The sequence below is a fragment of the Ornithodoros turicata genome, chromosome 2, assembly GCF_037126465.1.
Source record: "Ornithodoros turicata isolate Travis chromosome 2, ASM3712646v1, whole genome shotgun sequence".
In the NCBI taxonomy this organism is placed as follows: domain Eukaryota; kingdom Metazoa; phylum Arthropoda; class Arachnida; order Ixodida; family Argasidae; genus Ornithodoros; species Ornithodoros turicata.
This window is the reverse complement of record NC_088202.1, coordinates 68775493-68790874: the sequence shown is the minus strand read 5'-3', so window position 1 is coordinate 68790874 and position 15382 is coordinate 68775493. Positions and strand designations below refer to the sequence as shown.

Genomic DNA, 15382 nt, shown 5'->3' with positions numbered 1-15382 from the left:
CTTGTTAAATATCAGACGATTATACTAAAATAATATACTTGGTTGGTTGGTAAATTGAGATATAGACAAAAAAATGATATGATAAAAATAAGTAATTGAAGAAAAGGCAATTGTTGGCTTTGTGTGACTGATGTCGAGTTTGCCACACTACGTGTTGAATAATAATGTACGCTGATATGCTGTAGCATATAAAGTACAATCATACACACGCTCAATATGTGGTGGATATGTGAAACTAATATACACATACTTACATTTCAAACTTCCTTGAAAAAGGCAGTCCAAATCTGTCGGATTTGCCAGACTCTATACAAAGCCAGTAAGCACAGTGTGGAAAGACTGAATTAAAAACAATTAAAAACCCCCAGTGCTGGGTAGGACAAGGACAGAGGATAAAAGGACAAGGACCGGCACCGAACTGCAACCAAGTGAAGTTTATTTTTTTCGAGCAAACCAGTGACACCCCTCTCACCCCGCAAAAACCGACCAAAAGAGAGCGCTATACACTAGAAACAAGTTCTTCCAAATCTGCTTGCCTATCTGTTGTTTCGTGCGTGGATAAATTCTTCTATTTTCTTGGTGAAATCAATGGATGCCATACTAACACAATTATCCCCTTCCTCTCGGCCTCCTGATAAAGAAGCTTCCCTCTTCTGGATCTTCCCTCTGGAAAGACTGTTTCATCTTTCGAAAGCGGAGGTGCAGCTACCACGACGCTTCCCGATCTCAATGCTTCGGAGCGGCATAACCTAGGAAGAAGCCATCAGAAGGATCTCATAAAGATAACTTGTTTGAAAAAGTGGAGGGTTCTGTGGGATACGTAAGAAAGCATACGCGTTACACAACAGCTACGAGAATGATCGACTGCACTTGCATGGTGTTCAGTACGTAGACTTGGAACTGAAAAATAAATCTGCTAACCTTGTTGAAACTACTTTTCCGTCAGGACCACACGAGAGCACACTTGGTTTCTTTAGTTGAAGGTATCATCAGGTCCCCATGCTCCTTTGAGATGCAGCAGACAGAATTTCGGTGAGGCGAGTGACTGCCGTTGCGGTTCGTCGCTTCGCAGCAGATCAAGAACAGTACACCGCAACGATAGGTGAAACGTTCAGAATATGGCGACGAACTCCAGCACCAACCCAATGACCCGAACAAAGAGGATGAACCGGAAGTCACACAAGTTCGCAGTTCCCAAGCTCGGCATACGGCATCCATTACAGCTGACCGGATACGGAAGCATATATGGAACACGTGTACAGATTGAAAAGCAAATCGTAGAAACTGTTGCAGGTGATAAATGCAGGGTATATTTTTCTTTTTGAGGCTTTGTAATAAAAACATATTAACATAGAAATGCCATTTCATGAAGGAAATTGACAGGTATTGCGTGACCACGTGACGCGTTTGAGCCAATTGTGGGTGTTGCGAGTGGCCCCCGTGTTGACGTCATTTGATGGTGGGCCGGGGTGGATATTCTATATAAACGTATGTTTTCTCGGTTTGACGCTAGGCGTGCTGCACTCGGATGAGGTCGAATGTTTAAAATTCGAGTTTAGAGAAACCGCGGGGTTTTAATGCATGCATTTTCGCATGGAGAGCCCTTATTGGGTGCTTTATCGACTGCAAGTACGAAAGAGCTCCCACAGTTTCTGGTCAGAGTCCCTTTAAAAGTTCCTCCTGAACTGTTGACAAATTCATTGTTGTTACATTACATAGCCACTGAGCACATGCTCACTGCATACCTTTTCACCACTGTACGACTGTACTTTATCCTCGACGAACCCCTCACTTTTGGCCTCGGTTTAGAGGGAAGGAACGTTACACGGAAGGCGTTCGCGAAGGAGAGCACGTCTTCCTCAAAATCGTTCCCGCTGTTCTCGTCAGGCTCAGGACAACAAGGAGGCACAAAAAGAACCGTTTCCAGTTCATGGGAAAACGACATTCCTGAGTCATTTTCCATTCGCTCCGCATGCTGAGATGCGCACTTCGACGGTTCCGCTTCTGCTAACCAACGTCGTCTGCTAACTTTGGCGCGCGGGTCCTTTTTGATGTGGATGTGACGACACCGGATATAGTTGAGCAACCCGCTGCTCGATCGTTTCGAGACCGGGCGAAAAAAGTGCTAGCTTGCAAATTCTGGGCTCTCGGAAACTGCCACGCGAACATGCGAGATTGCTTCGCTTTGACGAAGCGAAAATGAATGCTCGGGATCTGGCAAAAAAGTTGCCGCGAAATGACCACCCGAACTCGCCAATAGCGCCACTACAGATTTCCTATGGCCGAAGCAGCAGCCGAAACGGCTGACGCCGCCATCAATGTTGTCCCCGTGCCGGTGTCCTCCCCCGTGAAGCCTGACATTCCACAACATCGGTACAACCTCAGGAGTGGAGGCCGCCCCTAGGGTCTGATTTCTGGGGCGAATAAGTGGGACTACTTGGCACCGTGGGCGCGCAGTTTGCTTATTGTTCCTTTATACATTTCCTAGGGTCAGACCTCGAGATTGAGGCAGTAAGTGAGCGTTGCTAATGTTATGAAATGCCATGGATGCGGTGAGTTCAGTCTCGATTTGAGCAAACTCCTCCACGTGGAGAGACATGAATTTTATGGATTAGAAAATTCGCGTCCGGGATGGAGTGGAGGTGATGCTCGTGATGTTTATATGCCAACACTTGCCGCTGCCGGAGATTATTGCTGCATTTCATGGGTACCAGAACAACCCCATTCGGGATCTTTGTGAAAATGTCACTCTTCCAGCAGACACTTCTTTCACTCAGGATGTGATATCCTGTTGCTTCGTGACTCTTTTTCTGCATAGCCTGTGTTCAGTGGGACATAGATATATGATCTTATTACCATACCTGCCAAGACTCCCGAATTTATTTCAGTCTCCCGATTGTACGGACACGCCCTCCAATTTCCCGTCGGGCTTTTCTTCGTCATTTTCCTTTAAAAGCTTCGCAAACACATTCCTGAAGAATTAGACAGCACGTAACACGTGTTTCGCGGCATGACCATCACTGGCTGGAGGTCGCGCCAGATCGCGTGTTTCATTGTGTCCGTGTTTCTCGGGAAGACGTGCCATCGTCCTATCGTCAGTCCAGTTGTGTACAATAGTTTCGTCTCCTCTGATGGTGCTCTCCAAAATGAATACCTGCAGGTGTTCCTCATACGTGCCAAGTTCCTTTTCATGGGTTTTCTTTTTGAGCACAACCAGCCGCGGAACATAAGTGACCACGTGTGACCGCCGTTCCGGAAGATGTTCCTAAAATGTGACGAAGCGAAGCGCCCCTGGTGTGGACAGACCACTGCCATCATCCGTGAAATGTCTGCGGCCTCGCAAGATGCAACGTTGGGGAGCCTGCGACGAAGCGTCTTTGTAACTGTGGTTCACGGAAGGAACGATAGGACGTCGCAGCCCCACACGATAGTGGCCACTTATGACACAGAGGAATCGCAATACAGTGGCAATGCTATTTCGGGTGCACAAAATTATTTGCGTCCCCCCCCTCATCGCGCGGGCAGTCTCCCGAATTTTGAGTTCGTCAGGTTGGCAGGTATGTATTACGACAAATCCCGTTGTTGGTCCTTTCCAAGCCTGCCAAGGCTAAGGGTAGAGTTTCATACATGACGTTTGTGCCGTTATTCATCACACTGCCAGAGAGGCCGTCATATTTCATCTAGGCACGGATCTGAGATGTCTTTTTTAACGCAAGTGTTCCCCGTGAACATGCCTCAAGCATTAGGTATCATGTGGACTAATTCCCCACAGGTCAGTGGGTGTGGTATACCTTCGTAACGCAAGACTGTGAATCCTCTTTGGCATGAATAAGTGTTCCCTTGAGCGTCGAACGAACGTGCCTCCAGTGACAAGTATCGTGTAGACGAGTTGCCTTCGTAGGTCAGCGAGAACAACATTCCTTCCCGGCGCAAGCCTACGAATCCTCTTGGATGTAAGCGTTCCCCGAACATACGTGCGTCATTCGACGGAGATCTTGTAGACCAGGGGTCTCCCAAAGGTGAACCACTTGCGAAGCCATACCCTTTTCCATACCTGCGAGTCCTCTTGAATGCAAGTGTTCCCACAAAGTACGTGCGTCACGCAACGGATATCTTATGGAGCAAGGGCCCTCAAAGGTCAACATCTTGCGAAGCCGTAGCTTTAATGTAACTCGAATCTGTGGAGACCGATCGTGAGATCTCGTCGCCGACACCTATCGAAGAAGGAAGAGCTTATATAACGCAATGACTCGGAGCAGAGGACACACAGAGAGAAGTTCCCAGCGAGAGACCACAGCTATCAAGCTGCAATGAGCTCGCCCTGACGACGCTAGCCCAGAAGACGGCATCAGTACGCCCCACGCCGAAAGTTGTCGTCGGAGAGACCGTCAGTCTGTATCCCCAGACTAACTCCGTGTCGAGTCTACCTCTACGACAGTCTACCATCCCAATTTCTTCAGTACATTTCTTCCCTCGTGGAAGCCAGAACAGACATTTGTGCCGAAAGTGTCGTCGAGTCGAAAGAGTCGTGCGCCCACGTCTATAGAGCCTCCGTGCCAAGTACGATTTCTACTTCGCTTCTTGTGAACGCCTGAACTGACAGAGTTATAATCTTCAACGGTGAGCTCTTTACTTTACCCTACTCCCCCTTTAAGGTACTTCAGTATCCGAGTATCTAATTGTATGGCTTTTGAGCTTGTATCTGTATCTTCTGTCTTGTATTAATTTGCGAGATTCATTATTAAACGTTTTATCTTTGCACTAGCTGTTGTCTGTCTCGTTTCCCCTACCCGGTGTCCCATCCCGCATTTTGTATTTGTGCCTGTCTCTTCCCTTCGGGAGGACGGTCGTCACAAAGCCTGCTTTACATTTTGTCCCGAATTATTGGGCATGGCAAACGTAATGAGTATATGACTACAAGAAACACAATACTTAATAAAAGTGTCCCGCCGCTGTCACACAAGCCTCAACTTTGCACAAAATCTAGCATCAGCTATTCGTTCCAAACTCGACTACATGTCTATGGTTTACAGCACAGCACGTCAATCCGTTCTGGGAAGTCTAGACCTCATTCGCGACAAGGTTGAGGCTGGTTCTGGGAGGATTGCGCCCCTTGCAAGTGTGGAAAATAATGAGTGGTCATTTGAGCGACGCAGGTTTTATCTAGCTGCTTCATACGCATTAGAAATAAGGGGAACCCACACCATCCAGCTCTGCCCTGGATCAATGTCGCACGTTTCAACCAGCTCCTTCTTAGTAAGCCCGCAGTTGTCCCGCGACTTAGCATGCGTATTTTGCACGGGGTTGAGGCTTATGGTTTCTCTGAGTGTAGTTGTAAAGTTGTACTATCTGGTGAAAGAGTTCCTCTTCACTAGCTAAATACAAACGACAACAACAACAACTTTATTTTATGAAGCTAAATACAGAAAGAGGATACTCGACCTGTTCTACCACAGCAGGAATACCACAGACTCGAAAATTCGTCATAGTTTTCTTTTGCGCTAGTTCCTCCCTATAATAAAGAATTTGAACAAGTTTAAACCTATGTAGCGTGCACGAGGGTCAGGCAGACAAACCTTACTTGTAACATCATGACGCAGTTATTTTAATGGAATCTTTTCCTTCAGTTTGACGTGGTGGTAGACACAGGAACACAAAACAAAAGCAACAGGACTGGAACGTTTCAATGCCTCGTTCACCATTATTTAATTAGTTGAGCATGACGGCTTTCTTCAAAACGGACCTTCTCGTTTTTCACGACGCAGCGTTGCACAGCAAAGAGAAACTGATAACGTCAACAGCAAAGCGCATGATGTACCGTTTGACGAAATACACGATAACCAGGCGCGCAATTTTTAGCGCAGCTTATACTCACCTATTATACTCACTCAACTACGACTTTTCACACTTCCGCCTGGTGATCCCAAGATCGCGGCTCAAACACGGCTGAGAATGGTAGCAACATGGTGGAAGGGTACAAGGCGCTCAGACACAGCGTCTTCCGCGAGGGTGCGAACCCTCAAGAACACTCAAGTGGGTAAAATTAATCCACAGACCCGACCACTGTGGCGTCGCTCATAATCACAATTTTCTCGCGACGTCAAGTCCCGAATTAATATTTTCAAATTTGTGGAGACCGTGTGGTCATTGACAATCTTTGGAGACTACTTTTGTATGATCCCGCCACATTGGAAAGGGCGAGAACGGGTTATGCTCCCCACAGAGCAGCAAGGGGTAGCAGCAATCACGTATCAGTTCTGCCGGTGCACACAACGGACGCTCTGGTTAAGCGACGAGAAGAAGCACAATGCCTCGAAGTGATGTGTACAAGTGGTACGCCAAACCTCTACCAACGGAATCTCTCGAACGCCGTTGTGGGCCACACAGGGTACTCACTCTGACCTATGTATAGCCAATAGCAGCGGTAAATTCCAACACTTCAGAAACCGAATTTCTTTTATTGGTCATTGCTTAATAGTGTAGTGACGGTGTAGAGTACGAACCATTCGCATTGAACTCAGCGCATGTTCGGCATAGGATTGACATTACCAACGTTGCTTGCCTTTTTCGGCATCCCTTTTGGGGTTGTTGCAGTCGACGATTTAGCGGACGACTTGGCAGACGACTTTCCCGAAACAGCGGTTGAAGTTGTGTCTGTGTCTGGGGATTGCTTCAACTCTATACCTAGAACTATGCCCGTAGATGTGACTGGCCGTGGAGCCTGAGAGTAGGGGTTCCCGGGATATTCCTGAGACTTGCAATATCCAGTGTTCGGCTGGCCAACGGAGGGATTTTCGTACGTCCTTCCACGTGCAACTGCATTATCGGGGTTCAAGTTCGTTGCGCTCTTCGTCAACTGTGTGCGACTGCGGCAACAAATGCGGACCAAAGTTTGGTTTCCTTGGTCTTCGTCGATCGCCCTTGCCGTGGCTCCCTGGAACCTCGAATTATCGGCTTCACATTGCATTTGATTATACTGTGGCGGACCCTGGTTCACTGTAATGTTCGTTTGCGGATTGAATCCCTGGATGCCGCCCTCGCCGGTTTGGAGATTTTCTGCGCTGGACACCATTGCTCGGATATAAACGTAGCAGTCGTCCGCTTTTGGCCGATTCTTGCACTCTTTGCAATACCGAATGCGGTTTGCGTTGTAGCAAGCGCTGCATACCAAATACGTTTTTTGTTTCTTACATCTTTTACACGTAATCTCGACTTGAACGAGGCCATTCTCGCCAGGCTTACACTCTTTGGATTCACCACGGTGTTTCTTATTGCAAGTACACTTGAAAACTATCTTGTCCGACGTATCTGGCTTAGATGTAACAGCAGGAACTGGCTGCTGGGGCATAGTTGAGAGTGGTGCATCAAAAGGGTATCCCAACGGTGGTTTCTGCCGTGGGAGCTGCGATGTTGGGCTAGAGCAAACATGAGCTGAGATGTTCGTAGCGCTGTATCCAGGTTTTTCTTCTGTGACGGCCTTGACATAGGTCATCGGGGGAGCGTATGTGGGAGGCATTGCCGAAGCCGGTTCATATTTTGGCTGTGGCGACAGCGGCCTCTGGATACTCGGTAGCTGTTGTGGAAGCGGTGGCTGCTGAGGAAGATACTGCGCTTGAGGCAGCGCTGCAGGTGGTTGAAATCCCATGTCGGGGGGCTGCCCAACGTAACCCGGTTTGTCGAATCGAAATTCGCCGACAGAAGCGCCTTGGTCTTGTACAAGCTTCCCACGTGGATTGATGTGCATTCCTCTTGGGAGGTCAAGGTCAATATTGTACTTGAAGGTACGCCGGGACACGGTTTCTTTCGTTATAACCTTGCAGGGCTTCTCCTCTGATACCTCGGTAGTGCTCTCTGGTACTGTAAGCATGTTCACTTCATACATTGGGCAAGAACAGTAGGTAGTTTCGGATTCTCCTTTCTGAACCGGCTCTTCCTTGAGAGAAGTTCTGGAAGGCTGTGTTGCAGCACCGGCGAGAGACCTCCTCCTGGCGACATCAGCAGGACCTTGGGCGCCGGGAGCACCGCCTCCAAGGGCAGCAGCAGCAAAAGGCCCACCGCGAATCAGATCTTCTGGGGCTATGCTTTGCTTTCTTGAGCATGAACTTGCGCTGACGCCTTGGTCTAAGGCGGCGCCATACTGGGCAGTTTTCATCGATACGTTGCTTGCGTACGACTGTGCGCTGAAAATACAAGACATCATTGCTGATGTAAATGTTGAAACCATAGTTTATCGTTATGTTAAGCGTTAAAATGCTTCCAGCGAGTACGCCGTGACTGCTATTAGGCCCACTAAACTTTCGAAGCGATATTGAATGTAATTAAAAGAAAGAGGAAAAAGTATTTGTGGCGACAGTCGAATTAAAGTTCACACCAGACCAGTGTATCATGAGTGACTATTATTAGTTAGAATTGTACAATATTTCCCCAACAGTATCGACTAATTGGTTTCACGCATGAACGTTGTTCGCACTCCCGCTTTTGTCATTGTGTCCTGTCTCTCCGAAAGCGGTATTCATAATATGGTATTTTACCAACTGCGAACTGCGTCTTATGCAGACGGTCTTAAATAAAGGCACGAGTTTTGGAACTTTCGACGAGTTGTTAGCATATCTTCTCGCCATTTTTACGAAAGCCACCCCCGGTCATCGTGAAGAAAGGCGCTCAATGTGGGTAAGTACGTACATAAATTCGTGGCATACTTACTAGCTTTCACCACCCTGGAACGCAAAAAGTGGAGTATTTTGAAGGGAAGCACCGAGCACAATTCTCCGATGAAGTAAATGCTCGAATGTCAGTCAGATAATCTACAGACGCGGTATTGCCGAGTGTATGTGTAAAATGAAACATCAAGAGGAAAGCCCGCGACCGATGCAGCACACGACCCCATATCCATAATGCCGCTATAACAGGTTCGTACTAGCTCCCAATGGAACAGGGGAAGGAAATATACGTTAGATAGAAATCGTTTCGTTATTAATCGCCCGGATAGATTGGGGGCATGAGCATCGTGGAGGCATGTTGTATATGGGCGCTTTTTTGAGCGGGGTGCGACATTGCTGAACCAGTGTCGCGCTCCGCTGAAAGAACACACATGCCCAATAGTAGAAGCACAAATCGACCTCTACAGTTACGCCTATCGACCTATACAGTGGATATACGGTTCTTTCCTTGGTATTAGATAGGAGAGACATTATTCCCAATTTTCGTCTCCAGTAAAGCTTGATCAACTGGCCGTTGTACATTTAAAGGGGGGGGGGGTTACCAGAACGAGAATCGCCGACATTTGAAACTGACGCTGTTGTTCTTCATAGGAAGGAAGTTTAGTCACCGGTTCGCTGTATTTTCTACCTTACAATGACCTGTATAATATTTTATGAACATCAGTTAAATTCGTCATATTGAGAACTGCCGTTAATGAATCGTCAAATATGTGCCGGGCATCATGGGCTGCAAGTAGCATCAATATGGCGCGGATTCGGTAGAGCTGCCCCTGTACGAAGTTTCTCCTAGTACCCACACGTTTTCAAGCAGGTTAAGACTCACTCGTGCAGCAACCGAAAACTCGGGTGCAACCTCTCCCTCGGACGGAGGTATTTGCTGCCTTTGACCTTGCGCGAGCATTTGCTGCTGTTGTGCTTGGGCAACCATGTTTTGTTGCTGCGCTTGTCTCTGCTGTGCCTGCTGGTTCACGTTCTGCCTGTCCAAATTCGCTTCCTCGGACTCTGTTCCGCAGCCGCAGCAAAACATGGTTTAGAATTTTCCGCCCCTTGGAAGAGTACCTAAAAAATGAGTCAAACCAATTTTACTCGGCAACACAGTGAACAACTAAAGAACTTCAGAGGTCTGGTTGACTGGAAATCTGCGCCCCGTGGTACGCAAATTTGTCTTCACTTGTTCGCATACAATTCATTTTCTCTTGAGCTATTTGTCACTCAGTCTGTTTTATGCCATAACTTCCACAAAGTACAGAGCCAGAAGCCTCAGGCCGTGAAAGCGCCGAAATTTGGAACAAATTCGTTGTTCCTTTAACCAAGTAAAATTTTGGAAATGTCGGCGGCTCGACATCTGGCGTCTGTTTCAATCTCGATTCACCAGATTGCTGGATTTCTCAATTTTTTTACTTCCTTCTTGGTTGGCGCTGAATTACCCCCTTCTCCTGATCCTTGACTTTATTGTACTTCCAGCAACTTACGGGATAGTTGTCTCAAATACTCCATGTGAAACGAAAACGAACATGCAACGCAGGCAATGACAGCAACCTAAAAAACTCGGAACTTTCACGTACAATAGTTTGTTTGGATGAGGTTCCCATGCCAGTACGGCGCTACCGTGTGCCGGGTTTTCACAGCATGACGGGGAACTACCGAACAGATACTTCCATGCACGCCTCCACCGTTGTGACCGCGGTGGGACTGAGAGCACTGGGAAGACCGTTGAGAAGTTATCGGACGGGACTAGGCCATCGTGGCTTGACAAGCCTGGGCCTCTCGGCATTTTTAGCAGCACGATGTCGCCTCGCAATCCCGTAAATTTGTGCCGTAAATCCACCTGCGTGAACTCCAAGGGTCGGCCCAAGCTTTAACGGGAAATACTCTTCGTCCCGGCACAACCTCGGGAATTTTCGGTACATGATCACTGTCCAATAGGGATTCGCATAGGCAATGGAAAGCACAAAAGCAGACGAATTGCGGTGTGTCAAACACTAAGACGCAGAAATTACCCACCAGTGATCTTGCGACAGCACACTGCATTGTACTGACCAGTAGGCTCGTTCAGGAACCACGACAGCCAGTGGGGCGTCTCGAATAAAAGAAGGTTGCAGGGAAACGACAACAAACGTGCGTGAACGCGCACGGGGGAGTGAGACCTTTCTATGGGTGAAGCTCACCTGAAATGGAAGAGTTACTGCTGCTTGTTAGGCTGAGTCCGTCTCGTAGAATTTCACGTCCGGGCAGGTGTCCAATTTTGAAGGCGAAGGTCAAACAGCCTTCCACTTCCTCCTCGGCATCCGATCGTCCCAGCCAAGCTGGAACCACGCGACGAACGTCACTTCTTTTTCAGAAATAACTCAAGCCCCTGCTGCGATTGTGGAAATGGCTTGGAAGATGCATTTGTCAGAGAATAAATTTGAAAATAAATATTGGGTCGATACACAAAAAGCAGGTCGCGCTCCCGAGCTATAAACCTTGCATTTAAGCATAGGGACTCGTTCAAACCGATTTACGCATCAGGCCTTCGTCAGGTGCAGCAGCTTACAATTATAATTGTAAGCCCCAAGCAATAACGCCAATATGCAAATTACAATAATGACGTGGCATTTTAGCGCTGTTCGTTGTACTCCGTCTCCATGTATGATTACGAATTTCGGTAAGAGACTTGCCAAGAGAGAATGGTGGGAGGAGAATGTAGCCCTGACGATGTGAACGTAACAACAACAACAACAACAACAACAACAACTTTATTTTGAGACGATGAATGGGGAGTTCCATCGGCTGGGGCTATACTCTACCCCATTGCTGTTGGCGGAATGTTGAATGAAATAATGAGCATGATGTGAATATGTTGTGTGAAACGCAACAAGAAACATATTTTTCTTGTTCTACGTTATTCAACTTATTTATTTTATTTGCTAGTGGAGATGTGAATGAGAATGGTACAGGAAGAAGTTATTTCATTTAATCGTTTCGATACAGATTGTCAAATCCATCAGCATACGATACATCGAAAGGCACTTGGTGTGGACTATACAGGGTGGTTATTTTTATCCTGTACAGGTATTTTAATAAAAAAAGCTACAGGAACAGCATAATTGTCGTTTTTGACAACCAACCTTTTAGTGTTGAGAAGGTACAGGGAAGCTTTCCAAACCGGCGCCAACAGCCTGCTCTGTGCCCTCGCGAACTGCCTCAAAGACATAATGTGCTGAAACAATTTTTAAACCATCTAATGCTTTCAAACATCAAGCGTCATGGGACAGCTGGTCGCACCAGTGCGACCCATTTTTTCCTGCCTACTTTATTTTATTCTGTCGTTTTTGTAGTTCAGTGACACGGCCAGGTGCACATCTTATCGAAGAAAGCATGCAACTACACGATGACTATTTAACAAAAATTCACTAGTTAACTCTTTATTTAGGAGGTTTCACGCAAATGCGGGATACCAGTATCAGAAACTGTCCTCGCTGAAAGCCAATCCATGTTTTAAGAATCCTGAAACTCGCACGTGAGTTAGAATGACTATCCCCGAATGATGATATGGAAATCTAAACAGAGCACCCAGTCAGGACCCTGTCTTTTTTAGTCATCCTTCTCTAATTTTCTTCTTTCGATTGAGTTACTGCGAATGGCTGAAGTGAGAGTGGGAAAAGGAAGGCAGGAACAAAATCATCTATCGTGAGAACCAAATCTAGTAAAAAAAAGAAAAAAGAGGGGAAAGAAAAGAAACAAAAACGTTCGACATTACTACCATATACTGTAAAACTATCGATAGTTTTCCACTCCACTACTGGTAGTATCGGTCGTCAATTCAGCGATACTTTCGCCTCACTACCGCAACAGAGTCACGTTCGTTTAATAGCAGTCATTGCGACAGATGCGAAAATACTCCAAAAGCCGGGAGATAACGAAAGTCGTTACGTTAAGTCGGAGTCCTCTCTTTCTTTCGTCATTGCGACACTTATGTTCGCAGATATAAAATGCACTGACTCACTGCGTGTCAGTGCCTGGTTGGTATTCTGCCCGCTGCATAAGTTTTTCTATAACAAGTGGGAGATTCCCAGCGAAGAAGTGTGACCATGTGGTATCAGCAAAAAAGGCATGTATTGAACTGATGACACTAACTATAGGACTGATCCAAAAATGAACGTTTTGCTTGTGGGTCTAGGTATTGTAGTGACAGAAGTGACATAAAATATGTGAAGCGCAGTGAAGCTGAGCTCCACAGGCTGCAGTAGGTTCCAGCAGGTTGCATGTTATGTTATTCACGAGTCAAAAGAGCATTCATACCATATAGAGCTCCTGCGTATATAAACTCCTGTACAGCTACAGAACTGACACTTTATTAGTGGTTTTTGTCTTTCTTCATTCAGCAACAACAAGTAAGTGATGATGATGATGTGAGACGTCTCAAAACCAATAAACAAGCAACAAATTTCCATGAAATTATAGCCCATGACGGAGTTAATTGTATACGTTTGCTTCATTCCGCAACAGTCTTTGCCCAGACGTCTTCATCGGAATGAATTTCGAGGACCTAGAGGTTGTGGCGGCCACACAGAGGCTTTCAGAATCGGTTATGTTCAGCTGCGTCCGTATCTGAAAAAAAAATATTTATGAGGCGTCGGTAGCTGCAGGTTTCCTTTGTGGAATTTAACTCCGATAGCATGATCTCTCTTATCCTCCTCTATGGTACTCAGCTGACAAATAACACCTAATTTCTAAAATTCTGTCGTCGTTTATCAGCCCGCCGGGGCTTGTGCACAGAAATAGCAACTCAGGATCGACAACCAGTAACCATATATCTTCACCTTCAGTTGTGGGCATTTCAGCTGGAATGCTTCAGCCACGTCGGTTTCACGGTCTAGTCCATACTGCACGTTAGGATAGTTTCTGTGGCTTCTCGGATATGGTACTTCCTTTACGATACGAAACTACTTGAAATATGCTCGATGCGGCAGGCAAATTGTGTACACAGATGTTGAAGGGATCCTATCCTTCTTTGTTCGTGCCATACGCCTACGCACTATCTACTGTGACGTCTTCGGAAGACATGTTAAAAGCAACGCAGTTTCTTCAGTCTGACAGAGGGCATTGCGGCAGCATGCTCATTGATGTACCTCTGTTTGTTATACAGGTTGATAAGCGTAACTACTCTTGCTACTCTAATAAAGACTTGTGTTTAATACTGCTACCGTGCCCTCAAGTTTGTATAGCATTTGATGTCAATGTCTCAGAGATGCTCCTTATGTTATCGGGCAACATCGAATCTAACCCTAGACCAACGATAGAGGAACAGCTTCCGCTCCTGATTAGCGGTCAACAGGACATAACCAAACAAACCGAGTCTGTGAATGAAAGTAGTAGGAAACTTGAAGCTGTTGTCACTGAATGAAGGGTAAGTGAATCTAGTTTTGAAACGACGATTGAGAGCCCTGGCAGTAAAATAAATCCAATTGAGGTTACCGTAGGTACGTTAGGCGGAGGCCAAGCTGTCGTAAGTGAGTGCGTGTCTGACATTGCCAGCTTTAAACACTCGCTGCGAAAACCAACGGAAAAGTTGATGACCTTGAAAACCCACAGACGCGCAATAGCCTTATCGTTCAGGGAAGAGGAAGAGCGAAGCGTTTAGAAGAGGAAAGCGAATCTGAGGACAACCTAAAAATAAGTGTGCTGCATGGTATTTTCGAAAATAAGCTGAACGTTACGGTTTCCTCAGTTGAACGTATACACCGTTTGAGTAGGAGATCTTCAAGTAAACCCCCCGTTCTGTCGTATTAAGAGTTTTCGACTTCCACGAAAAAAAAAAAGTGTTACGTAACGCAAGTAAGCTTAAAAACACGAAGCTGCTCTTTACGAAAGACTTCTCTAGCAGAATTAGGGCAACAAGAAAGTTGCTATGGGACAGCGCTCGCGAAGAAAGCTCACGAGGTGCTAAAGTGCGTTCGAGTTACGACAAGATGTACAAGTTGTACATAGATGGTGTATTGCACATTTGGGACTATGCTTCTGGTCAGCGACGTAAAGGAACCTCGGTAAAGCATGCCCCATTGACCAGTACTAAAAAAGATTGACTTAATGGAAAGACCGGTCTTGATAAATTTTAGGTTGTTAATATAAATGCCGGGAGCATGGTGAACAAAACGGTGGACATTGAAGTGTGATTTTGTCTCATAATCCAGATGTATCGTAATTTCACAGCTATAAGCCGCGTGTTTTGGGCTGAAAAAACCTTCCAAGTGGTGGGGTGCGGCTTATGCGCCACTGCGGCATATCTGCCTAAGGATTATTCAGCAGAGTGGAGAAAACTGCTCGGAAATGCGGCCAGAGCCGGCCCAGTGTTTTTCTAGGCAACTGCCCTTCTTTCCTCTATGACTTCTTGGGAAGGGTCGCTGCTCCGCTGGATGACTCAGTCGTTATAATACCGAGCCCTTGCCATTCTTCATGGTATGACCTCGTTGCTATGAACCGGTCGCTTACAATTGGCCACAACTTCCTCTAAACAGTAACTGGCATTAACCCACCAGTACCGTCCCGCTGGACTCTTCACATCGTGCTCTTTGAATTGTACGGACGACCTCGACATGGCTCTCTCACGCCGGCACAGCTACACCACCAAATCAAGCTGCAGGTTGCCGAATGTGCAGAGCTAAAGTCAATGGGCTTTA

The 15382-nt window shown here is 46.5% G+C and overlaps 1 protein-coding gene across 1 annotated transcript; it reads right to left on the bottom strand.

Annotated features, from left to right (window-relative positions):
- Positions 1–6438: 6438 nt before the first annotated feature.
- Positions 6439–11060, bottom strand: LOC135385527 (uncharacterized). The gene is made up of 4 exons (XM_064614884.1): positions 10889–11060; positions 9544–9779; positions 8704–8717; positions 6439–8180 (listed from the first exon to the last, which is right to left on the bottom strand). Exons 2-4 carry the CDS (start codon positions 9745–9747, stop codon positions 6518–6520), a joined length of 1881 nt encoding a protein of 626 aa, XP_064470954.1. The 5' UTR covers positions 9748–9779; positions 10889–11060; the 3' UTR covers positions 6439–6517.
- Between the last annotated feature and the right edge of the window lie 4322 nt (positions 11061–15382).

Bases quoted from the DNA above. Each gene is read 5' to 3' on its own strand.
- LOC135385527 (XM_064614884.1), bottom strand. From the start codon at position 9,747: ATGTTTTGCTGCGGCTGCGGAACAGAGTCCGAGGAAGCGAATTTGGAC.